This window comes from Meleagris gallopavo, chromosome 8 (assembly GCF_905368555.1).
Source record: "Meleagris gallopavo chromosome 8, MGAL_WU_HG_1.1, whole genome shotgun sequence".
NCBI classification, from domain to species: Eukaryota; Metazoa; Chordata; class Aves; order Galliformes; family Phasianidae; genus Meleagris; species Meleagris gallopavo.
This window is the reverse complement of record NC_139411.1, coordinates 5,534,527-5,561,476: the sequence shown is the minus strand read 5'-3', so window position 1 is coordinate 5,561,476 and position 26,950 is coordinate 5,534,527. Positions and strand designations below refer to the sequence as shown.

Genomic DNA, 26,950 nt, shown 5'->3' with positions numbered 1-26,950 from the left:
CCTTGGCTTCATATGCACTTCCATGTGAGATGTCATTTTGTCAGATTGTCCATCTGCCTCACAGCAACAAAATACAAGTTAACATTGATGGAAAGGTTCCACCATTACTGCCCTCTCACCAAAATCCACCTCTGATGCTGTGGGCCAGCATAATAAGCAGAATTACTCTAGGAGCAGGTCTCATATTAAATGAAAACTGCCATGTTTACATTTAAATCTAGTTGTCCTATTACCCTTTTAACATACATACTACTCCATTAGTAACTTACTCTGAATTACCTCTCGAGGCACTACTGTTTAACCTGATGCCTGAAAAATGAGGCACTGGGGATACTACCATTTGACATGGCCATCTACCTGCAGTCATTCTCCAGCAGCTGCCAAGTTTACTTCAAAATTATCATCTTTATCCACAACTCCCAAGTGGCCAAACAATTATTTGTACAGAACTGTAAGGAAAGCTGCTTAGCCAGTTTAACTGTTCTGTTTACAGCTAGATGAAAAATTTTCATGAAGCGTTGGTCATTCCATTTGTTACAGTCAGAAAAATTAGCACAGTGGAAAGGCAACTCAGGAGTGGAACGCCAAAATGACAAAACAGGAAAGGAATGCTCACCCATCTCTAAAAATCTAGGCTCCCAGGGAAAAACTCCACAAAGGAAGAATCTCCAATCAGAGATCCTTCCCCAGTGGCAGTCAGCCCTTAAATGAGGTCTAAGAAAGATGCAAGCCAGGCTCCACCCCTTCCAGTCAAACAGCTGAATTGCCTTCACCTGTGCTCCCAAGGCTCACCAGGTCCTTTCCCCCAGCTGCTCAATCAGTGATTCAGCCCATGACTCAACAGTTCCAATACACTATTCCTTATCACACACTGCAATGAGACAGTGAACATACCTATGACAACAAAATGATCATTACAGTAGATGAGATAGTCTTCATTTTGATAATCTAGAGGTAACAGAGCTGTTTTAAGATAATTTTTTTTAAAGCTTCTATTATTCTATTATTATTCAACATTTTCACAGTTACTTAGTTCTGAAGGAAAAGTGGTGCTTGAGTTAAACCAATATTTAGAAAAGTCAGCTGGTTTGGTTTCCTCAGCTAAGCATACCGTCTTCAGAGTTCAGAATCATTTCAATAAACCATCAGGATCAACTGAACAAATATCAAATCAAAGCACCAAGTAATCAAACTGAACATGTTGATACTCAACTGCCACTAATTTGCAGTAATCTCTGAGCAAGAGTATAGCATTAAGTCCCTCTGTGACGTTGGCAAATCAGTTTACCAAGGAACTCAAGTTTATCCATAAATAGGCACAGTATTTGCACTTGAAGTACTGCACAAAGATTTAAATCATTACTTTTTTTCCATACTTAGAGCTAGCAATGACTGTGCTAAAAAGATGTAATGATGGATTACTCAGCTCCAACTGAAAACTGCAGAGAAATAATGAGTGAAACAGGTGGGAGGAGATTCACAATACCTTCCCCTTCATACAGATAGCATGCATTTATAGCTTAATATTCACAGCTGAACAGTGAGCTGGAATGAAGAACACAAAGTTTACTTGATAAACTGACTGTAAACAGAGCAAATGGAAAGAGAATTCAAGCTCTTCTATCTAAAAGATATCCACAAGCTTTGTAGATATTGTGTAGACAACACTGACATTTTGAGCCAGGTGTTTTCTCCGAGCAGGAAAACAGCCCACATAAGGAGTTAAGCTTTTTTACTGGGATTCATCCCACCAGTAGTCCTCATTGGATTATCCACTGCCATAACACTGCTTTGACCTTGTTCTGGGAACATTAGACTAATAATGTGGCTCAGGTAAATACAGGAACTGTCCAGGAAGTTTACCATATACACAGCCTTCTTTTTTTTTTTAAGCTAAACTGGAAAAAATACAACATCTCAATCAATGATGGGTTGCAATTAAGAATGTTTCATTCAACTCTATGTAACAGCTAGAGGTTTTCACTGTTTTAAGTTGTTTGCCCTTGCATGTTAGCAACATTAGAAGCTGTGTAAAAGTGGTGAATGACTGATAACATAGAAAAATGGATCTATCTTACGAGGTTAAAGCTACAAAGGGAGAGCCACTTTATCCAGAACTAACCCTCAACAGAACTATCAGAATTTCCCAGGAAAGGGAATTACACAGGCTCAAACTCATGGCTCAAAGCAATCACACCAAGAGAGCATCAGAGAAAATGGCATAGCTAAGCCTACCAGTAAGCCACTTTCAAGAAACGAAATAGGATTCTCTGCACAGGAGGGCCTGCCATCACAGTCTTTGGTTTTCTGATGGTGATCCAGAAGGTGCAGGACAGGAGATTCTGTCCTTCCCAAAGACCAGCACAAGTTGTTGGGAACTGGTATTTATGTTTGTGCTGTGCAGACAGAATTCCTGTACTTTCAAATTCCCTAGCCTTAATTTAATGTAATGAGCAACAAACAAGCCAGCAGATCCCACTCTGGTTCAAACAAAAACACTGAAGCAGAACTGATCAGCTACTTGTCAGAACAGGATGAAAGGACACTTTGCAGCTAACATGTGCTCTAGGGAGTAGAAATTCAGGTCACTGAAGTGTGGTAGAGGTTAAGATATGTGCTCTTAATCTTCTCAACTCTTTTTGTCTCACATAGAATAGAATAATCTAAATGGTAACCACTTTCTCACTCATCATATAAGTATAATTTCCCTCCATATGGGAAGTGCTTTCTAACTCAAGCCACTATTTATACTACTGCAGATGAATGAACTTCATTAAGAAGATCTGCTTGTTATTTTGCAGCTTCTATTCTTTAAAGAGGACTTCTAGGAAGAAACCTGATGCAGAATTTAGAACTGTGAAGGCTAACTCCAAGCATAACTGAGCATATACTTTCACACTTACATTCATTAACACAGGTCCATGTAACCTCTAACAATTACAATTCTTACTTCTTAAACATGGTACTGAGACTATATACACTGTTCTATCTATCTATATAACATATAATGAAATTAGTACAGGACATACAGAAGTGCCTCATCACACACCACAGAAAGTCAAACTAGGTCCTGCCCTTGTTTATTCCACCTAATCTTCTTAAAGGAGATCACGTGCCTTTAAAGCAACGCTATTAACCCATACAAGATAGAGGCTTCTGACACAACAAAAGCATTACTCAGAACTGAAAATATGAAAAAACTCTTCAGGTTCAAATACCTCTTAGGAGATATGAAAAAAATACTCGGGTCTTTTGCTATACGATACTAACATTATGATCCCCTGTTCATTGTACAAGAGATGAACTAAGTGACCTTTAAGGGTTACTTCCAACTCAAACAACTCTGATTCCGTGAAATAGTATCTTAATTGAAAACCTTCTCAGTGCACAGCTTCACCAGAAAATATCAACTACCTAAATAAATTGTAAGGTATAAAAGTATCACCACCTGAATTGGTTAGTATCACAGAAATGTAATAGAAATAACAACAACAGAACAACAACAGAACAACAACATCCTAGTCCATAGCAACTAAATGCTCAAATACAACAGCCCTAGACACAAAACTACAAGGAAAAAAACTACTTACCCTCAAAAGACCATAGATATACAGGAATCTCCAACAAAATACCCCCCTACCCCCTGCCAGCCCTTAAATGAGGTCTGTAAGGGGGTGGATCCTGGCTCCACCCCTTCTGGTCACTCAGCAGCATTGTGTGCACCTGTGCTCCTGTGGATTGGCCCTGCCTTCCTGCCAGGTGCTTCATCACTGCTTCAGGCCATAACTTAGTATTTCCACTTCATGTTACTGTGCCTAGACAAACACATACGAAGTTTAAATAAATTAATTTGAGTGAAACTTACATTTTACAGTACGATTTCATTGCAGTCTCAAGGATAATCTCGCAGATGATGGTAACTAGACTTGCTAGCTGTACAACAGCAAGCAATCCAATAAATAAAGTACTGCAGTTTATCCATGGCTCGAGACAACAGCAGTCACAAACAGCCATCTTAAAATCACTTTACGAATTGCCTTCTTTGTTAGAAGACAAACTGACTACACCGCTGTCAGCATAAGCTCGTTTCCCCTGCTGCAAATTAGTCATAACACTGCACAAAGCTGTGGTGTGACTCGGGGCAGCCTGTTCTGGTGGTTGGCGACCCTGCACACAGCAGGGGGTTGAAACTAGATGATCATGGTGGTCCTTTTCAACCCAGACCAGGCTGGGAATTCTGTGATTCTATGATTCTATAGTTCTGTGATTCTTCTTTCTGGAGTAACCATCGCAATTGAGACCAAAATTAAAAAAAAAAAAAAAAAAGAGGTGTAAGGATGATTTCGTCTCCTTAACCTGCGGTAGAACTAATTACCCGACCAGCTCGCTGCCTTAGGTACGACATTCCTTTCGCTCCCCGGCTGGCGGGGCGCAGCGCCTGTCCCTGGTGCTGAAGCAGAGCGCGAGGCCGGGCGCGTGGGGCCGGGCCGGGCCGTTCCGTGACAGACTCGTACCGGGCGAGGGCCGCGGGCTCCCCGCCGCCACAGCGCCCCTTCCCACGGGGCTGCCTCCTGGAGCGCCGCCGCCGCCTTCCGGAACGTTCCGTGTCCCTCCGAACGCTCCCCACCTCCCGGCCGCCGTCTCATCCCTGAGGGCACCCGGGTGGGTGCCGTGTAGCTGCAGCCCCGGCGCCCGACGCGGCTTTGTGTCACTTTGCTGCTCTGCCACCAAAGCCGAGGGGCGATTTTAGTTCAAAAACTGGGATTTAAAACCTTTGGGGCGCAGAAAGGAACGCTCGTCGGGCACTCCTCAGCGGCTGCCCCCCTCGCTGCCCACGCCCCCCATCCCCTAGCCACGCGCTGCGGCGGCCGCTTTAAGGCCCCACCTGGGCAGCAGCGCTCCTTCCCCTCAGGGGCGGTGCAGGGCTGCCCTCGGGCTGCCTCCCGGTACAGCGGGAGCGTCCGCGGGCCGCCGAGCGCCCGTGCGTGTGGCGGCTCCGCAGCGCTCGGAGTCAGCGGGTGTGCTGCTGCTCGCAGCACCGCGGCTGGCACAGGTGGGTCGCGCCGCGCCGTTGAGGGACGCCGGCGCCCTAAGAGAAGCACGAGCGGCTCTGCTACAGTTTGTGCGGAGAGCTGCTGTAGGGGAGAAGTATTTCCCACTGGAGGCTGTGTGGGGGTGCAGACGCGGGTGGGTGAGTCTAACTCTGGGAGTGAGAACCGTTGAAGGTTAAACCTCGCGGCACTGTGCGCTTTTGCAGGCGCATCGTGCCTCAGCTGTGCGGTGCAGCGACTCGTGAGGTATCTGTGCAGGCAGGAGTAGCGGTACAGGAGCTGTCGTCGGAGCTTGGTGGAGCGCTCGCTGTGCCGTGCCAAGCCCCGGGCTCTCTGGAGGCCAGCCAGCGCTGTGCAAGTCCTGTGACATCAGTGTCAACTCTGTCCTGCCCTCTGGAGCTGACAGCGATCAGCACGTAGCCCCTTCACCCTTTTTTCCCCCTGTGCATCTGCTTTTTTTTTTTCTTTTTTTTCTTTTTCTTTCCTCTCCAATCGCTTAGAATCCCCTGCAGCAAGGCACAAACGAGAGCAGTCGCAGGGTGGCTGTGAGTATTCCTGGTGTCAGCCCAGAGTCAGAGGAGAGTGACACGTACACAACAGCAAAGCATTTTGCAGCCTTCTTTCTGGTTCAAATGCTTCTCTTAGAAAATGAGCTCTGCATTTTAATCCGATTGCTGTTGACTCATTTCACGGTCTGAAGCTGGTAACCTAAGCACTGTGAGTCCAGCCGTAGGAAGGAGGTGGTCATGTTTGCTGAAACAACAGGTATTTTGGTGTTCTTTCTCTTTAAAACAAGTCAGAAACCAACAAGAAAATCTTGTTATCTTGGTGAAGTAGGTGCCACAGAGGTGTTAAGTACTACATGTTATAGTGGATGCCCTTGAAAACCATAACTGAGATGGCGTGAAGGTGAAAAGTTTGTAACATATCCTTAAGTCGTTTTGTAAATGGGGTCTCTGCAAACACCACAGAGGTGTGACTGCTTCTTTCTTTCCTCTTTCTCTCTTCCCACGGGAGTGGTTTGCAGTTTAACATAGTTACTAAAACTATTAGAGTCTTCTGAAGGTGAAGGTTGGCTATGCTATGATATACATCCAGTCTTTTGAGATAGAAAAAGGAGGCTATTGCAGGAAAAAAGTCACTTAACACCCCAAAATAGTGTAAAAAGAGATTTTTCTGTAGTGCTGAAAGCATCTGCAGTGAACAACCTGGTAGTGAGAAAGTGGGGAACCTGGTAAGTCTGTAAGGTGTTATAGGCTGCAGCATACAGCCAAAGTGGTTTAAACAGCATTTCTGATGGTGTTATATTACAGAGAAGGGAAATAATACTCCATCATCATATTTCTCTAGTGCACCTCCCTGGGATTACCACTTAAAGTATATGCTCACTCAATGCATGTACTATTGGGACCTACAAACACCATTATGGGAAAGATGGCAACAAAGCAGAATTAGGTGAAGCTAAATGATTTTATTTTTTTTATATTGATTAGCCAATATATAGTACATATATTTGCTATGTTTGATGGGTTGAAGTGAAGATCAGAATCCAAATTCAGCAACTGCTTCCTCGTTATTCCATGGGTTATACAGTCAGCACTGTTAATCCAAAAATACTGGACAACATTAGGACTGCATATATCAGACCTCTTTCGTCAGATAAACATTCTAACAATCTGCTACTGAAATGCTACAAATGGATGATATAAATGACATAGGCTTGTTGCTGCAGTAGTAGTAACTGAAGGCTCTCTTAGGGGCACTCTACCACAGGAGCTAAAATACATAATGAGTAATGTGGCCAGCACAACAAAGTGGTAGCAACTTGAACAGTTGGAATTTCCATGACTTGTTTCCTTCCATCTTAATTTAGCTTTGGCACTAGAGGTTTTTATTTCATTCACTTGATGTCTGTGCACTTCCAAGCATGCAGGTGTAGCTTTCAGAAAGCCTGTTCACTGTAATGCAACGTGGTCTCCTAGCATATGTGAATTGTTTCCGCCAGTGTACGATCTCTGACGTAGCTGTGGAAGGATGGCTGTGCTTGGGCTCTGAGGTATCTGTGGAAGGCTGGAGCACTCTTTTATGTGCATGGAACCTCTTGGCATCGGGACCTATAGTGCCTGGTACCCATCCAGCTTCCTCGCAGCTGTTCCTATCAGTCATATGGGGACAACTCTGAGGGGACTTGGTGAGCTCTGAACAAATCTTTGTTTTAGTATCTGGAGAGAAGAATGTCACCTGGTTTCTGGAGTGTTTTTTCTTTAAATGTCACTCCTCACATTGGTGCCCTTGCTTGACTCCACGTAGCTTCTTTCTGGAGGGAGGGATCTATGCTCGTGTCATAGATTTTTCACCTAGATGGAGAAAGTAGGGAAGAAGGCACCCCAAGAGAAACAAAACTCAGTTGAGTAAATGAAAAGTGATTTTGGAACAGTCTGAGAAGTGGTGTTTGGATTAGGTTTATTTGCTTTAGATAACCACAAGGTTCTAAAACCAAGAGGATAGTCTATGTATATACAGCTTATTTCATCTGCAGGTTTCCCAGAAGGTTTTGTGGAGGCTTGTGCTGATAGCTGTGATGGCAGTGCATCTGCTCCTCCACTCCATTTCCCTGTGTTTGCTCTGGATATTTGACTTAGTGAGTGCATTTATCTGTATCAACCCTGAAAACAGGGCAGGACTGAAATAATAATCTAGGCAGGCCACCGGTTTTCTGATCTAGAGGTTGCCCATAGTAGGAGTCAGTAGATGATGGGAGCAGTGCTAAGAGCATTCCCAGCAAATGGAGTTGTGTCTGCAGCATGAGCTTCTTTACTGCTTGCAGCTGTCCAGAATAAGGTACAGGCAGCAGAGGGGAAACAAACACAGGAGACTTAGGACCTAGAAAGGTTTATGAAGAAAATAATGGAATCTTTTTACCTCTGTGTATAGTAACTGTTGAGTCATGGCCCGAATCACTGATTGAGCACCTGGGGAAAGGACCTGGTCAGCAGTGGGAGCACAGGTGAAGGCAATTCAGCTGTATGACCAGAAGGGGTGGAGCCTGGCTGCACCTCTCTTAGACCTCATTTAAGGGCTGACTGCCACTGGGGAAGGATCTCTGACTGGAGATCCCTCCCTTGTGGAGTTTTTCTTGTGTGCCTAGGTCTTTGGATATGGGTGAGCACTTTTCCTTTGTAGCATGCTTCCATTGTGTTAGTCCCTTTGTCATTACATCTCCTCTATCACCACTCCGCTGCACTGATCTTTCTGATTTCTTTCTGATTGTTACACTCTCTAAGAGGCATCCGATAGTGTGAGTATAAGAAAGGACTTCAGTCCCATTTTGTTAAAGGGCAAAATGGGCCAGGATGCTGGTGTATCTCCTACTTTTTCTTCATATAAATGCCAAGCTGTAATGAATGTTCGTGTGAATGCAGGCAGAAACCAAGGAAGTAGAAAACGAGTTAAACCTTAGTCCAACATGTCATTCAAATGACAGTGCCCCTAATGAAATTATCACTTCAGTTTCATAGCATGCTACCCAGCCTGAAGGACCTCAGAGACCCTTTTAGATGTCCTAAACTGATAAGTGAGTGGCATGTTATGTATGTGAAAGTAGGATAGAAGTACACAGTTTTTGATTAAGCAGCAATTCTAGTTCTTAATGCTTAGTTGTTCAGCTTGCTCTCTGTGCAGTTTAATTCTGCTATAGCTTTTGCATTTTTTTTCCCAATGAATGTTTAAGTACAGGAAGGAATCGATCATCCATAAAAACGTAACCTTTCCTTTCCTTTTTTTTTTTTTTTTGTGATACTCTTTGCTAGTGAAGCAATGACTTGCCATGTTTGACTTACTCTCATTTTTGTTGCACTCTCCTGATCCTTCGTAATAGAGCCAAGAAAAGATAGTGGAAAAATGCAGTGAATTCCTGGGAAAAGGGAAGGAATAATGCAATGGGAACTTCTTTCATGCATGTCTGTGAACTTTTAAAATTAAAAAATTTTTAAAAAGTCCTGCACATGACTTAAGAGGCCTACTAGATTTGTTGTCAAGTTCTGTGGTTCAGAATACAGACAGTATATCTTCTTTCTCCTCTCAAAATCATTATGTAAGTATCACTGGTTATGGCTTCATACAGAGATAAGCAATGAATGTTGATAATATAAAAAATAAAAAAGCTATAAATACATGCGTAGCTAAGTATTTGTATGGCATCAACCTGTTTTCTTTCAATCCGTCTTCCTATTTTCTTTGATTTTTGGTTTGGGCCAGTTCTACTGACTGAGTACAACTTTCACTCAAATCCACTGAACCTGCCATGTTGTTATAATTTGAATTTGGGATTTAAAAATGTGGTTATGTTGTTTAGCCTTCCATCTATGTGGAGGATAATTATTCCCTTGTACAGTTGTCTTTTCTGCCAGTATTCATACAAAACAAGCACTTAATGCCTTTTGGCTTTGCAAAAATTATTGATCTACTTCACAGATGAAGAGAGAGGCCATGACAGTATTTGTTCTCTGTAGTTCAACCATCAGTTTTTTATGATATTAAGATGGGTGCGTGGGCAGACTTACTATCAGTGTTCAAATGAGCTAGTGCATAGGTCTTGGTTGTCTTTTTAGTTATTAGAGCAGAGCCTTTGCTTATTTTTCAACTTAACATAATGGGAATTTCTTTGTAATATGAGGGTAAAAGCAGGGATGTTGTGTAAGTGTACTAGAGAACTTCTGGAGGTCCTGCACAAATTAATGACTTAAAAGTGGTGTTAAAGTTTATAGCTTTATCCTAAGAGCAGAAGCTTTTCATTTATCTTAGTTCTGCCAACAGTTTGGAAGTTCCCCTTCCTTCAGATTCTCTAGTTATTTTCAGTCCAAAGCTGAAATGTCTGATATTCCAAATGAGTTACAAAGGTTTTATGAAACACCTAGCATGAAGAGAATATATGAAAAGTTATGGAATGAGTTTAGGAAACAGCTAACTAATTATATTCTTAGCCTTCCACTTAATTTCCACCCCTTTAGACAAGTTGTATTGAAAACAGTATGACAGCTATGAGGTGAAACTATGCTTTTGCTGTGTGGATTATATGCTATTTAGAAATAACTCATAATACCTGCATTCTAAGAGAAAATAATGTACTTGCCCCTTTAGAAAGCTTAAGTTATAGTACCATGAGCCAATAATGAAATTAAGGACTCCTTTTTTTGTTCCAAGTGAGTATAGTGTATAATTTGCATTTAAAATAATGTAAAATCATGTAAAATAAACACTCCTTTGGTGCCTTTCCTGCTACATATAGTAGGGACTTGTTTGTAGTATGTTCTGAAGCAGAAGCTAATTGGCTATATAGTTATTTAATAAATCAGTAGTGAGATTTAGATGTTTGGGATTTTAGCATGGGACTTCATTTTACTTCAAAATGTGTTTTACCCATGGACTAATTGAATGTGAAGAGGGGCTTGAGAAGCCCAGAAAGATCTGTCCCCCTCCCTGGGGTTATATTAGACCTCTGAGTCATGAAGTCTTTGCATAGTAGGTGTCTGGTTACAAACCTTTTATGGGCCCTACTCAGCTGAGATATCAGCATCTGCATTATAGCTCCCAACTATTCTTAGGTGATATCCCAGCACGACTGAACAGGCAAGGCAGAAAGACTTGTTTATTTATATGAAACTCTTCCCTCTTCTCATACTACTTTTTCACACTTTCTCTGTCTACCCCATCCTTCTGTTCTGCAGTGCCCAGCTGGCTTGTGAGAATGGCTTACAGCGTGACTCTGAATGGACCTGGACCATGGGGCTTCCGACTGCAAGGGGGCAAGGACTTCAACATGCCTTTGACCATCTCCAGGGTAAGTGAACAAAAGGCTTCGTTGAGCTTGGCTAGGTTGGAAAATAGCAGTAAACTGATTGTATGACCTGGCCAAGTAGAGTATCTTTGCAGGTAGGTCTGATGAAAGGATTTGAGAATGCAATGTGGAATTTGGATATATCAATTCAAGGCAAAGCTTGATGTCTCAAAGGCACATCTTGCTGGTATATTTTTAAAAATGATGAACTCTCTTTCAAATGTACTTCCAGTTCTGTTTTGTGCGGTGTTTCTTTTTTCCCTGGCAGGGGTCTCACTGATGCAGTTTATATTGGGGAAAAGGATTTAGAATAACTGTGAATGTGAACAAGCAATGGCATTTCAGGGAAGAAACTATGTAACAGCTTGTAAATAGGTGAAATCCAGGTCCTCTCAAATTAAGAAGATATGATCCTCTTTTGAAGAAACTGGAATAACTAGATGAAAATTAGGCATGTCAAACAGAAGATTCAATAATATTTAAATGAGGACTTAAATTATGCAGGAGCCTTCCATTTGTAGCTGATGAACAGTATGTGACTTAATAATTAATTACCCAGTGTATCTGTTCATTATAGATGAGTGCATTTATTTCCCAGTAATCTCTCTCCCCCCTCTAAGAATGATATTTCAAGGCATTGCAATGGAATGTTCTTATTATCTGATAATGTCATTTCCACAGAAGTTCTTAGGGTTGAGTGACTATCAAAAAATTCACAAGCATTTATCTTCCTCTTTTCTTACTGTATTCTGTGTAACTTCTAATTTGGTAACTCTGCTTCATGCTACTTCGTACAGCTCCCTCCTCCTTTTTTGACAGCCTCAAATCCTTTCTAGAATGTTCGGCTCCGTACAGGTGTCTCCACAAATCATCTGCAGAAGGCTTATTGTTTTGCAAAGCAATGACTATAGAAGTTGCTTAAGTGTATAAAGAAATACCAGAATGATTTAAGAGATGAGTAGAATGCAAACAAATGGTCTGTTTCACTGGAGTGGGGAGGGATGGAAACCACCTCCACTTCTTTGAAAATAGTTCTCTTATAATGGAGAGAAAATCTGTTAAATTGTAGATAGCAAGTTGATAACTCTGCAACAATGATGATTCAGTCACCAATGAGCTTCTTAAATCTTGACTGTCCTATTTCTTATTCAAACTGCAGTGCTCTTATTTCATCTCTTATTCTAATGCATAATATTTTCTTCATAGAAACATATTTACCTTAATGTGAAGTTGTATAATGATCAGAAGAGCAGAAGCAGTCTTTGTTCCATAATAATAGCAAAGAAAGCTGACTTGTTACAATAACAGCAAAAAGCAACAACGAATCCTGCCCAGATAAATAAAGTCTCTTTATTAACCTGAACTAATTTCACTAATGCTTTTACAATCTGTTGAATATTTTTGGTATTTCCTTATTGCATCCAAATTAAGTATGTAGAGTTGCCAACATAATTCTGTAGGCATTTTCATGACATTTTGCAGCCTGCCCTGTAAGGTATTTATTTTTTAAGCAGTTCATTTGTGCCAGGAGTCCTCCATTGAGGGGGTCAGGGCTGTGGCACTTGCACGTTATGTGACAGCTAGAAATAAAAAGCTCTTGTTTTCAGGAGAGCCTATTGCCATGGGTTACAATTTTGTAAGGCATACTCAATGTGCCCAAAGGCTGCATGATTATCCTGGGGTTTTCAGAACTTGTGATGAGCGTAAGTGGAACTGCAGTGGTTGGATTCCCAGAGGTGAGGAGGTATTACCTCTTTACACAGCTGGCTGCATTTTTTTTAGCAATAGAAGCATCAGAAAGCACTGTTAAGCGTTCTGAAGTCTTCCCCAGTGAGGCTCAGTTTTTTAGCTGAGAGCTTTGTAATCTGCCTTGGGGGAAAAAGCAGGCATGCAGAAATGAATATAGTTTCTTGTAGGGAGGGCTAGAGTAAGAGCTATTTTTAATTGGAACGCAGTATAATACAAGGCTTTTGCCAAAGAAAAAAATAGATATTGCAGGGACATTATCATCTTTCACATGAGTATGTATTCAAACAGATGAGATATTTCAATTATCAGCAATTTACACTTGTGTGAGTTAGGCTTTGAACTCAACTACAATTGCAATCTTACTGTGGGGGAAAAAGGAAAATATACTGATTTCCAGGGTGCTCTTGACAAGAGAGGAGGCAAAAACAAGTAGCAAGGACTTGAAGTCATATTTGTTTAACAGTTAACTTAAAAAAACAGTCTAGGAGGACTTCAAAAAGAGTACTGTCCCCACTCTACAAGACATCCTACCCTTTAGAATAAATTCTGTCACGAGATGTAAGGGACAGGTACTGGAGGCAGGAGAATAATCCTGACAGGCATAGCGAAGCCGAGCATCTATCTCTCCTACTGAAGTGAATGGGAGCTGTAGACTGTTGGCACTGCAAGAGCTGTCACAGGTGGCCTGATCATATGTGCAAATCCAAAATTAACACGGGCAGCAAAGCAGTTTGTTTTTTCATACTGCTTGCATGAACTGTCTGGGAGCAAGCAGAATTAATTTTATAGATGTAATCCTGTGCAAGTATAGGTTAAATAATGTGTTGTGCTGTTACCTAAGATTGGATGATTGTACATGGATGGATGCAGCAGCAAAGTCTCTTCATGTATGATGATTGCTGAACAACAAATACTATCGGGGAGGCAGAGTGGCTTGTAGGTGTTTAAATGAGCTGAAAGGTATGCAGAAATATCACCTCAAACAGTAATAGCTTGTGACTGGCATTGCCTAGGCTCCAAATCAAAAGCCAGAGCCTGGAGCTGAAGGAGATAGGGTTAAACAGAGCATAAGAACTGTTTGGGTTTTACTTTATTAAGTGAAGAAGTAGTTGATATCTGATCATCATGTAAGTGAAATAAGGAGAAACAGGAAATATTAATGGGGAAAAAAAAAATCTGGTCAGTATATTTATTTTGATATGAATAGCTTGAAACATTTATTTGGAAGGAAAATGAAACAAAGCTATTCTAGCACTTCACATTTCACTTTCTATGCTCTCTGGCACATATGTGTCAATCTCCCACTGTGGCTGCGTTTCCTGTACAGAATCTTGTGATTATTTATTCTGTACTCTAATTTGTTTAATTGCGTGTGGGGCATCAGTGCCTTACAACAGGAAAGTGATGGCAAAAGGACAGCCTCTTGGCTTCTTTTCTCCTATACTTGAAGGCAGGAAACCTCAGGTTATCCAGGACAATCACTATGTATTCTCTTAACGTCCCTTGGATGTGGTTACCGTACATTGTGATTATAAGAGTGATCTGTACCTTCACTCAGTTAAATGAAGGCATTGAACAAGATCACTTGAGATGCTGGGTCCGCATCATGTGTTACACATCCATATCTGGTAAATCTAATCACTGAGTAGTTGCAGTTCTAATCACCCTGTAGTTTCTATAACTGTGGTGGGAGGAGCATTTGTCTTATCTCCAAATGTGAAGTCTTTCACAACCTTGAAAGGCATAAATCAGCGTTTAATTAGTTGATATTTTACATAGCTAATAGGTAGGTCTTATGTACTCTAACAGCCTTCCTTTTTATATGTTGATGGTTAGAGATTTTTCTCTCTCTTTTTTTCCCCCTCCGAAACTCAAATCTCTTTGAATCAATATCTAAGAGAAGGAGTGAGCCATTGGACTTGCATGTAATGACTGTCTTACAGCTAGATAAGCTGTGGTAACATCTTGTCACAGAATTTCAGGGGTTGGAAGGGACCTCAAGAGCTTGAGTCCCAACCCCCTGCTAAAGCAGGTTTCCAGCAGCAGGTCACACAAGTAGGCATTCACAGGGGTCTTGAATGTCTCCATAGAAGACTCCACAACCTTTCTGGACAACTTGTTCCAGTGCTCTGTTACCACCCTCACCATAAAGAAGTTGCTCTGCATGTTTGCGTGGAATTTCCTATATTCAAGTTTTAGGACATTGCTCCTTGTTCTATCCTCTCTACACCACTGAGAAGAGCCTGGCCTCATCCATGAGACATTTCACCTTATAAGGGAGATGCTCCAGGACCTTTATCATCTTTGTGGTCATCTGCTGGACTCCTTCTAGGAGATCCCTGTCTTTTTTTTTTTTTTTTGAACTGGGGTGCCCAGAACCAGACACATTTGAAGTGTGGCCTCACTGGAGCAGAGTAGAGGGGGAAGATTACTTCCCTTGACCTGCTGGCCATGTGCTTTTTAATGCAGCTCAGGATACCACTGTGCTTCTTGGCCATGAGGGCACACTGCTGGCTAATGGCCAACCTGTTGTCCACCAACATATGCATAGGTGGTTTCACATTCTTTCAGTCATCTGTAACTTAGCTTCATAAAGGTCCTTGTGACAGAGAAGAGCTGTCAAAGCAGATGTTAAGAACACTCCAGAACTTTCCTACCTTTTAGTAATATGCTATCTATCCTGTGGACATCAGTATTTCTTCAGGAGGACCTTTAATTTGTAGGTTGCTTATTGAATGATAGTCTTACCCAAAATCACAGGATACTGAAGTTTATGTGAAGTCATTTGTATGTACGTATGTGTGTTGACACAATGAGAAAATGCTGATTACTTTAGGTGGTATCTTTGATTTCCAGCTAATTTGCCATCCAATTCTGATATGTTTACCATCCCAGATGTCTGAATTGATTGCATTTCTGTGGACCACAATTCTACAAGTAACTTCTGAAAGCCCTAGTTTGATACTGTTTATCTGAGATATCGCAGTAGTTACTCACTATCAGTGCAGACAATACAGTACAGAGGGCACTTATATGATAGGGTTGTAAGCAAGCACAAGCGGCGGATGTATGTTGGACTAGCAGGAAGGGACCTAATGTTCCAGTGGTGTTCTCTTTCTCTGGTCCAATAATTATGACCGGTTTTGGGATCAGAGATCAGAACATTCTTGGATACTGGGCACTCAGTTCAAGCCTTTACTCTGAAATAAAGTAGAACAGAGTTCTCAAGTTGGATGTTCAGGTTCTCTGCAAAACGTGGGATTAGATATTCTGAGGTACAAGGCATTCCTTGTCTTGACCAAAAATACCATGTCTGGTCTGAGGATGGATGTTTCACATAAGTTGCTGGCTACCTTGAAGTGTTAACTTGTTAACAAACTATTTTTGGTGATACAAAGCAGTTTCATTATAAGAGAGACATTTTTTTTCTCTTTGATTAAGTGATCATGATAAAAGCGGGAGGATTTTTATTTCTCTCCTATAAGAAAACCTCCTGAACTATCCACACAGCTTATTCTTACAACTTTAAACTCAGGATTCTTGGGGAAAGTGTTGTTAGATTTATTTAAATCTCAGCATCATAATGAAATGTAATTTCAATGTGTATTGTCTTCAAGTAACTTTCGGGAAGGATATTTAATTGTCTGCAGCTCTTTATCAAGTAATCTTTTTCTGTTAAAGAAAATAAATACTCAGCTGGAAAGGTAGCCCCTTTTACATGTTTGTGTGAGTAAAGTAATCACTAAATACTAAGGTTAATGCTAAAGGCCAGCAGCATGTAAACAGTATTATGTTCTCTGCACAGAATCTCTGCAGACATTGTGAATAGCTCTATTTAAGATTCTCAATTGTATCTGTTCTGAATTTCAGGAGAAATATGTAGCCCTGTTAGAAGGTAGGCCAGATTAACGTGAATAATGGTCCATAATAGCTACTACTAGATGAAAGGATGTTACGTAATAAAACCTGCTGCTCTGACTATTCTGACACAATGGAAAATTAGCAAATTTGAAGCTTTCTTTATTTCACTTGCTAAACACGGCTATTCTTTCAGGGTTGTGATTGTACCTGAATTACTAATGCTATTGTGGCATTATTTGTAGCAGAGTTCAGTTTATAAAGAATTAGACAATAGAACTTAAGCAATTACTAGCTCAGTATTTCTTGGTGCAAAAGAAAACCAAGCACACTGGTAACTTTGCAGCTAGCTCATCAAAGACAGATAAATATAATCTTTCCCTTGAACAGGAAGGAATAGTGTTGAATAGGATAATAAACTTGGGCCCAGAAGTTGTGAGGAAATTGAGAAGTTCAAGAATGGGGTAACAATTATTTTGTCTTTATGTAAAGAGATTTCTCAACCTCAGGAAGCAAGTCCTCAGCTCAAATGAGTTTTATTCTTCTTAGCATTAAGCATTTCTTGGCAACAGGAAATTACACTGTGATTAATTCCTCAACCTTTGACATAGTATTTAGTTCAGAATACAGTTGATGTAGTATTTCAAGTAGTTGTCAGATTGAATTAATTATTAATTAAGATAACTTTGCAGCTGCTTTAGAGCCAGTAAATAGAGCAGGAGATAACTATTAAATTTGATATTTAAAGCTACTGAATGCTTTATAGCTAAAAGGCACAAAGCTTTTTTTTGTGTGTGTGTGACATTTTTATTAGTGTTGGTTATCTGAACTTAGCAAATGGCAGTCTTCCACAACACAGCAGACAACTCAGCCATTAGCTTCATTCTGGATATGTTACCTCAAACTCTTGTTCAACCAGCGTGACATGAAGTGGAAACTTTGCTGTACAAATATGCTAGCATTAATTTTCTATAGTAGCAACAGCAATTCTCATCTAGTCACTGCAGTTGTCTAATTAGCAGTGTCAGGAGAAGATTACTATATAGTTATACAAAAAGTAGATTAAAAAAAAAAGCTTTTAGTTGTACTCAGAGTACCAAAACAGTGTATTAAATGGGATGGTCTTCAATTATGATCTAGCACTGATTGTTTCCAGCTAGCTCCAACCCCTACTGGGTATAGTTGATTTGTTTTGTGTGTATCTAAATGTTTCTGTACAGAATTACCTGAGATGCTATAATTTTGTAATGAAATATCAAAAGCTGTCCAACATAATAAGATTCTGTTCTTCTTTGTTCACTGGGTTTTGTTGCAGAAAGAACTAGCTGCTCAGTGTGCAGATAAGTTATTTATCCCTACTGAGAGATCATGAGAAAGAAGGGGAACTTCAAACGTGATAAAAATTGATACTTGCAAGTTTTATGGAAATAAATTTAAACAGTGTCTGACAATGTCAGTTATGCATGCTTTAAAATGAGCAATGAGAAGTGTGGTTTGTATGGCATCTGAAAGGGCTGTTTCTTCTAGTACCATTGCAACTAGTCTTAATAAAAAATGTTAGAGAATAAAACTTCACAATAGGCTTTCTGTTCCAGCAGTCTAAATTTTTAAATCCTAATTTTCTGAAAGTATGCTACAATACTCAGTAAATGGCATTTCATAAATAAATTCTTGCCAGTAGAGAGTGAGGAAAAGGATGTCAACAAATGTGCTGTTCAGTCACGTTGCATTGACCCATAATTTAAGTGATGTGACTTAATTGAAACTAAACAGGTATCACCTGTCAAAGTGTTCTGTATAGATGAAGAAAAAATGATGTATGTGATTCAGGCCCTTAAGTTATGAGACCAGCTAAGTGAACTAGAAGCTTGATTATATGAGCTGTCAGTAAGAAACTGACCCTGAAGGCTTAGTCTAACTCTACTGTTAGATATCCTATGGGAAGACTTCTAAATAGTTCATCAATAACAGGTTGATGAAAGGTGTATATATTTTTTTCCCCCTAAATACAAAGCTTTTTCTATATTATTCTGAAAACCTTTCAGGGACTGAGAACAATTAGCTCTTAGTTACAGAGGGATAAAATAACGTCTTTTCCAGTCATTTTCTGAGTCACTGCTCTGTTTCTAGAAGTAAGTATCCTGAAAACAATTATTTTCTGGCTAATGATTATCTCCATCTGACATCTTCAGCATGCTTAATACAAGGTGACTCTTATTGTTAGCAGTGGCTAGCAGCCATTTTTCCAGAAAGCCAATGAGAGCCCGCTCTTTTAGGAAGGCGTGATGGATCAAATGTCTTCAAGGCATGCAAATCCCGTGGGTTGGGTAGAGTTACTTTCTGCACCTCTCACATATGTAGTTGGTGTTTTGATTATCCATGCCACAGGTGTTCCGTGCCTGGACACCATGAATATAGGTTTTAACCTTTCCCCAAAATCCTTCTAAATGCACTTGATTTGTAGCAATGGCAGCTGAGGATTAGGAATAACAGCCTTTCATGTGCAGGCACCCTGTCTCTTCCCTTTCCTTGCTTAGAGCCCAGATTCCAGCTGCTGGGCTATTTTGGCTCCCTCACTTGCTACTCTTGGTTAGTCGTGTAACTAAAGGCATAAGCCCTTGTTCTCGCTAAAGGTAACTCGCTCAAAGAGTGCACTCTGTAGGCAATTTTTGGCTCTTCAGTTTAAAGACAGTGTTAGTGACAATTAGTCTTTGTGGCATGAGGAAAAATAACATGAAGGACCTATAGTACAAGCTTTACCTGGTTAGGGTGGCATGTGTGCTCTTCAGAAGCCTCTGTGGGACTCTCATGCTATATTTAAAGCATCCTGTAACTTAGGAAGCTATTTGATTTGGAACGAATGCTGCATTTACCTCAAGCTTCTGGAATGGGACATAGCATCCAAATCTCCAAAAATACTACATGTAACCCCAGATTCTGGTACATAGTGCCAAATCAGAATGCTCTGGTATTAGGGTGAATTTGGTCTGCCTTTTCTTGATTGCTGGGACTATGCTCTATTTGAGAATGTCAGTGTTCTCTCCTTACCTAGTTACAGCTGGTTCAAAAATGGCCAAGGGCAGTTAGAGCTATGGCAGGTGTTTAAAAAATAAATACCCAAAACAAGATGTTCCATGTCTCTGGAGTTGGCTAAGTTAATCTAGGAAATAATGGTCTTCCTACTACCTTAATTTTTTTTTTTGTTAGGAGTTGCAAGGTACAAATATACTCTGGACTTGCTGTCAAAATTACTTTCCTGTCTAGAAGGTTCTTGCCTCACTTTTTCACTTACTCTTGGATTTGTTACATAATTTTAACTCCTTTTGCCAGCTCTGCGGTGTGGGGCAAATGAGGTTTTCAATATTATGTTTGCTTTCTTAATTGCATGAACTAGTCAAAATTCCGTAAGAGTTGTCATCTTCTCAAACAGTAACAGTGAACCAAACACGTTTGAGCAGAATCTCTGTTCAGGTTGTCTACTTCATATTGATGCTTCTGAGTGTAAATTAAAATGCACTGTTGGTTGTATAGTCTTTGGTAGTTCAAGGTGGGTGCTTGGAGGTAAGGTAAGCCCCTGACACAGAAGGATGAACAGATCATTGGGAGTGAAACAGTCAAACACTTATAAGATCCAAAGTGTAGCAAATGTACTGCCCCTCTTTGAGGAAAGGAATATCCCGTGCTCAGGAATTGTATGCCTTAGCTGTAACAGCTGACTGCAAGGACAGGTACTGGTATTGCTGTGGGCTGTGATCATGTGGAGGAGTTCCAGTGTTGTCTTTTGGCACTCATCCTTGCTTCATGTGGGATGGTGCTCTGCTGAGACAGCTCTGCCTCTGTGTGCTTGGAATGCAAGCCACCCCTTCCTGCCATTCCTTGCTCTGCCCTACCCATTCTCTCTCATCGGAATCTGTCTTCCTTTCTTTGCTTCAAGCTTTGTGATGTTCAAATCCAGAGCACTGACTGGAAAAGCAAGATGAAGACTGCATTTGGAAAGTGAAAGTTAAGGATCCTTCCACAACGAGTTATAACTCCTTATAGAAAAGTGATGAGAAATAGGAAAAGAATGTGTAGGATGTAATAATACAAGAAGTTGGCTGATGGGAGTTACCTTATGGAGGTTCATAACCATATAGCATGTAGCTGTGGGTTTTCTTGATTTTCTGTTACATGCCTTGCTATAGCAAATAGTCTACTAGCCTGTGTTGCAGAAATTTGCTTTCTGACCCTGCAGAATGTTGTTATAGGCTGCAACATCCAACTTTTTCTCTGAAGAAAATATGCCAAGGGTGGAGAGTAGGAAATACTACTCTTGAAAAACACTGGGCGGTGGTTGTGGACATTTCCACCTATTCTTAGTGGCAAAACGCAGTCAAATTTCCCTATGTGGGATCATGTACTACTTTTCTAAACCTGTGTTGTCTTCTAGGACTAAGATAATATACTTGTTTGATTTTCCAGAAATGATTCTTCAGGTAACCTCCAGGAATAGGAAGGCAAACAAAATAGAGTTTAAAAAATAATGTGCCCTGTAGAATAACAAAAACAAGCATTCAAAGAAAATGTCATGTGAATATATTCTTCCATGTCCCAGATGTCACTGGAAATACACTAATGACATGGATCAAAAAAGTCTGATTCTTTAACTTGCACAGATTCAGTGTATTTCTTTCATGCTGTATGATATTGTGCTTTCAACTTTGGAAGTCAGAGGTAAACAAAGGAGGAAGTATAGAACAAAGTTTATGTAAGCTCTGGAGTGTTGGAATGAATCCAATATTAATTTGGGATCATTTTCATAGATCTAATTCCAATACCATTCTTAGCAAAAAATGGAAAGAAGTCTAAGAATTGGTTATACATGTGAATGAGATTGCTGTCTGGGAGAATGTGAAGCAGAGCTATAGGTATTTTTCCAGGGTATGTGAATTGTCATAGAGCTTATCCCAGCTTGTGGGAACATTTGGGGGAGTGTGTGTGTGGGGGGGAGTTTATCACTTCCACAATATTGAAGACACATTTGCAGTATGATTGACAAGATGAGGAGGTGGTATATCATTACTTTCCGCATCAAGGGACTAGAAACAAGTGAATCCAAAACTAGAACTTAGCTGCTTTATTTATCCCTTGAACAGGTGCAGTACAAGCAGCTGCAATAAGATCTTTCATACACTCCGCCCATGATTCCCTGTAGTTCATGTGTCCTAAAGACAACCTCAAAAGTAGGCAGAACGCTCCTGTACAGTATTATTTTTTTTAATACAGTACAGGATGCTGATCCTTCCCATTGAGACAGAGAACTGGATCTGAGTTGCATGCAATTTTGTGACATGGTTAAATGCTGCTTTTTTTTCTCTTGCAACTCTGAGTATTTAGTTCCGTAACTTAATTTGGTCTGTAACTTTTTTGTTTTAATAACAATGTCTTCTCAGCCAGCACAGCTTAAAATTATTTGCCTCATACTATAACTAGACTTTCAGTTAGCTACTTTGGAGGAAAACATAGTTAAGACTACTCCTGTATAGTATTCCTTTTGTCTATATTTAATCTTGCTCCTCCTCCTCTGATTTTGCAGGAATCAGATTGGATCTCCAAACTCTGGAGGCCATGGAAGTATTCTTGTCAGATAGTTGATTAAGCCTCCTTTTTTCAATGCATAAAGGGAAAGAAAAAAAGATTTTTTTTTTTTGCACTTAGTTCTAGAACATTCACAGTGAATTTTCTGGCCTTGAGGATAGCAGTCCTTAATTTTCATATTCTGCTAAAATATCTGCTCCTGGCTGCTGTCTGAGAGTAGTGTCTGTCTGGCTCATGCAGCTACCTTAATACAAGGATGTCTTAGTGTATGCTAATTCTGTAAAAAGAGTTAATGTAGAAAAAATTCTTTAAAAGAACATCTTTTTCCACAGCAGTTCATCAATTTTAACAAGAACAAAATAGAGATCAAGAAGCAAGGAAAAAAAATCTCAAAATTTCCTTAAAAACAGAAGAGAGTGCCATGTCATATTCTGAAGCTGCTTATATCTCCCCACTGATACTATAGTTACATTAATGTGATAATCAGTAAAAATTTATTTTTCTCTGTGTCACAAACTAGAATCATTCTGGCTGAACTCTGAGTTCCATTATAAAAGCTCAGGCATCTAATCATTTCCCAGTATTTATTTGAATACTTTCATGTATTTCGGTGAAACCATCATATTAAGCATTCCACATCCCTATCTTTATTTTGGATTATTATTATGTTTTAAATAAAGGAGGGGAGGAAATCCAATAATAGTATATTAGTAAGCAAACATACCACTCCATGAGAGGACATGCAATGTCCATGGTGTACTTGTAGTTGTTTAGTTTCAAATTTCTTGTTGGTACTCAAGAAATGTACTTCCCCTATTGTCTCCTGAATATATACCAAATGTGATCTGTGATTTGCATTTGGATTTAAGTGACCTACAGAAAAATCTCTCATGCTTTTTTTTTTAAATGTCTATGTTGAAGAGATCCCCCTGAAAAGTGTGTGTGTGTATATATGTATGTACATTATGTTATTTCCTCTGTCATTTGAATATATAATGGTTTGGAAGGTACCTCTAAGATCATTCAGTTTCTAATTCCCTGCTGCAGACGGGGTTGCCAACCATTAAATCAAGCATTAGACCAGGTTGCCAAAGGTCCCATTCAACCTGGCCTCAAACACCTCCAGGAATGGGGCATCTGCAACCTCTCTGGTGTGCACTTGGAGCACATCACCACCCTTTCAGCGAAAAATTTCTCCCAATGTTTAATCTAATCTAAATCTCCCCTCTTTTAGTTTAAAACCTTATCACTATTTACCATCTAAAACAGTTGATTTCCTTTCTGTTTATAAGCTCCCCTCAAGTGTTGGAAGGCCACAATGAGGTCTCTCCACAGCCTTTTCTTCCAGCTCCTTCAGCCTGTCTTCATAGGATAGGTGCTCCAGGAGTCTGATGATCTATCTGTGGTCACTTCTGACCCCTTCTGTTGCAGCCCAGGATACTCTTGGCTGTTAACGTGATCCACCTGGACTTCAGTAGGGCCTCTGACACTATCCCCCACAGCATTCTCGTGGAAAAGCTGGCTGGCCATGGTTTGGATGGGCATATGCCTCTGCTGTGTGAAACACTATCTGGATGGCCGGGCCCAAAGAATTGTGGTCAATAGGGTTAAATCCAGTTGACTGCTGGTCATGAGTGGTGTCCCCCAGGGCTCTGTACTGGGGCCGCTTCTATTCAACATCTCTATCAATGAGGTGATTGAGTGCACCCTCAGTAAGTTTGTAGATGACACCAAGTTGGGAGGAAGTGTCAATCTGCCTGAGGGGAGAAGGGCACTACAGAGGGACCTGGATAAACTGGATTCATGGGCCAAGGCAAACTGCGTGAGTTTCAATAGGGTCAAGTGTTGGGTTCTGCATTTTGGTCACAACAACTCCAGACAACCCTACAGGCTTGGGGAGGAGTGGCTGGAATGATGCCTAACAGAAAGGGACATTGGTGTACTGATGCTCAGTTGACTGAATGTCAGTCGGCAGCGTGCCCGGTGGCCAAGAAGGCTGATGGCATCCTGGCTTGGATCAGGAATGCTGGTGAGGAGGACTAGGGAAGTAATCCTGCTCCTGTACTCGGCATTGGTAAGGTCTCACCTTGAGTACCGTGTTCAGTTTTGGGCACCTCAGTACAGAAATGACATTGAGTTGGAGCAGGTCCAAAGAAGGGCAACAAGGCTTGTGAAAGGCTTGGGTAATATACCCTATGAGGAGAGACTGAAGAAATTGAGAATGTTCAGCCTGGGGAAAAGGAAGCTGAGGGGAGACCTTACTGCTCTCTTCCAATATCTGAAGGGTGCTTATAGCAAGAGCAAGATTGGTCTCTTCTCACAGGTGACAGGATGAGTGGAAATGGTCTGAAGTTGTGCCAAGGTAAGTTTAGATTGGATATCAGGAAACATTTATTTACAGAAAGGGATGTTAAGCACTGGAATGGGCTCCCAGAGAGGTGGTTGAGTCACCATCCCTGGATGTGTTTAAAAACTATTTGGATGTGGTGCTCAGGGACATGATTTAGCGGAGGGTTAGTTAGGGCAGTATGGTTAGGTCATGGTTGGGCTCGATGATCTTTAAGGTCTTTTCCAACCTGAGTGATTCTATGATTCTGGGCTGTGTGCGCGCATTCCTTGCTCATCTTAAATTTTTCATCTACTAGAACACCTAAGTTCCTCTCAGCAGGGCAGAGATGCACCATTTATTTTGTCCACCATTTATTTTATCTTAGTAAAAATGTAGTCTGAGCTGATGGTATGTTTATACTTTATTTTATTTAATTCCTTTAGAATTCTTCAACACAAGACTTTGGATTTTTCTCCTAATTCAAGTACTTCGTTGTGCTAGCATTTGTCTGCTTTGTCTAGCTAGACAATAGTTTTGCTGTTCATTGGATGGAATTCTAAAGCCTGTCCAAAAGGCTCAGTGTCTCTAGCAGTACATGTCAGAACAGGCACCGATGAGGACAAATGAATAAATGTCCCTTGTTTCAACTGTACATTTTGGTAACATTACTTTAATAATTTGGATCACTTTCTAGTTCAAGTTAGTTGCACTGTTACCATTCTCAATTGGATAATTTAACAGGGACCGTGTCTAAACAATCTCATGTTTAAGGAGAGCTGCCTATAAGCTGCACTTTAAAATCGGTGTTAAGGCTCTGCTTAGGCTTGAAATATGATTTTCATTTGATTTTTCCATAAACATGATTGTTTTTCACTGGGAGATAAAGTAGCTGTAAGATTAGAGAAAGAGCACAAATATTGGAAGTATAAGCTTATTTCAAGATAATGATGTTGCAAGTGAAGTGTTTGTATCAGTGGACTTTGATTTTTGCTTTAGTGTCTTTTGCTATCCAAGCATTCTGTAATCCTGCTAGGACTGAGACAGAATTTTGATTGGGCTGAGTAATGTTGAGAGAAATCATAGGCTCTGGTCTGAAAGAGGAGGTAGGACTGTAAGCATGCTGGCATAGGACCACAATGAAGAAAGCTGGCCTGGCACCTATTGTTCTGTATTGACTCTTTAACAACTGTGTTCTAATGAACACAGATGTCATCAATTTTAATTCAAACAAGGAAGCTGGAAGCTTGAAAAATAACTAGTTCTGATTCTATCTCAGTGCTTATTCAAACTGCTTACACTGGGAGTTAGAACAAATATTTTCAGTTCATCTATGTGTCATTTCAAATAGATTCTTGTGTTGGTGATACTCTGCTTTCAATACTTTTGAAAGGGGGAGAAAGGGGCAGAAGTGTACTATTTCTCAATTGTGTGAGAAATTGAGTCTTTAAAGAACCAAAGTTCTTCAAGTCACAAAGTTTTAGCTTGAATATAATTAAAAAATCCTTATTGTTTCATGTATCTTTTACCAAGTCTCAATTTCAAGTGTCTTATCTCTTTTTTCCTTTTTTTTTTTTTGGTCTATACTTTCGTACTTCTATCAGAGTGAGTGAGATGCTATTGTTGGCAAGCCTTTGATGGATGCTCCTGGAATTTCACTGCAAGAGCCATGACTTCTGTTTTATCTGAAATCTCACCGGCTCTTGATGACAGACCAACTCTGTTTTTAGCAATGCACTGAAGGTCAGGCAATGACTGCTTTCCAAATAGAGTAACTGAAGATACTGGGACAGATTTATTCCTGGTATAATACCGCTAGTTCTATGAAGTTTCAGAGAAAATAGATTTGTAAAGAGCCTTGACAGTTAAAGGATAATACTTCTGTTGTCATTCACTTGCGTGAAAAGGAGGTTGGAAAAGAATCATTTAATAGAAAATTATTTTTTTCTGTGAGTAATGCTACATGCTCTAAGATAAGAATATCTTTACCTGGTATAAACCAAGCTAGCTTCATTAAGGAAACTGAGCAACACGGACTGTGCTTTTGTTTATTCATCTGATAGTCTAGCTTGAAAGTTTTGAATATAAGAGCAGGGCTTGAGGTTTTTTGACTGCGTATTTCTTAGAGTTAATCTAGAAAATGTGTAGGAAGTGCTAGGCTGCTTTCCAGGTGGCATTTCGGATAATTATTTTTCACACTTTCAGTATTAGCTACAGTTTTGGCTATCTCATGTCTATAGGCTGGCTATCAAGTAGACTGGTTAGTTATTGCAAGCTACCCATGACCTTAATTCAGATATAAGGTAATAATGATTTTGCAGTTGGGCCAGAAAAGTTCAGTATTAATTGGTGAAAATGAAAACTTGACAGATCTGTATCACTGCTCAGCAGTTAGGAAGGGGATCACCAAAGCCTTTGTAGAATGACTTCAATGACTAACATTATTAGAAGCTACAAAGAATTTCTTATAGGAGAAACTTTGTTGCATAAATCACAGCCATACTGACTATTTCCAAATCCACATGGAAAGTGTAGCTTGTGGATGCAGTAAGT

The 26,950-nt window shown here is 40.3% G+C and overlaps 1 protein-coding gene across 14 annotated transcripts in view; it reads left to right on the top strand.

Annotated features, from left to right (window-relative positions):
- Positions 1-4,912: 4,912 nt before the first annotated feature.
- The window catches only part of LDB3 (LIM domain binding 3), a 123,611-nt gene continuing 101,573 nt past the window's right edge, over positions 4,913-26,950 (top strand). For 13 of the 14 annotated variants that reach the window (XM_085229505.1, XM_085229506.1, XM_085229502.1 and 10 more), the window contains exons 1-2: positions 10,540-10,679; positions 10,778-10,890. In XM_085229505.1, coding sequence (XP_085085631.1) covers positions 10,798-10,890 — 93 coding nt within the window. In that variant the 5' untranslated portion in view covers positions 10,540-10,679; positions 10,778-10,797. Of the gene's footprint in view, positions 5,054-10,539; positions 10,680-10,777; positions 10,891-26,950 lie in introns of those variants that run through there. The other variant, XM_085229496.1, reaches the window with a different exon arrangement.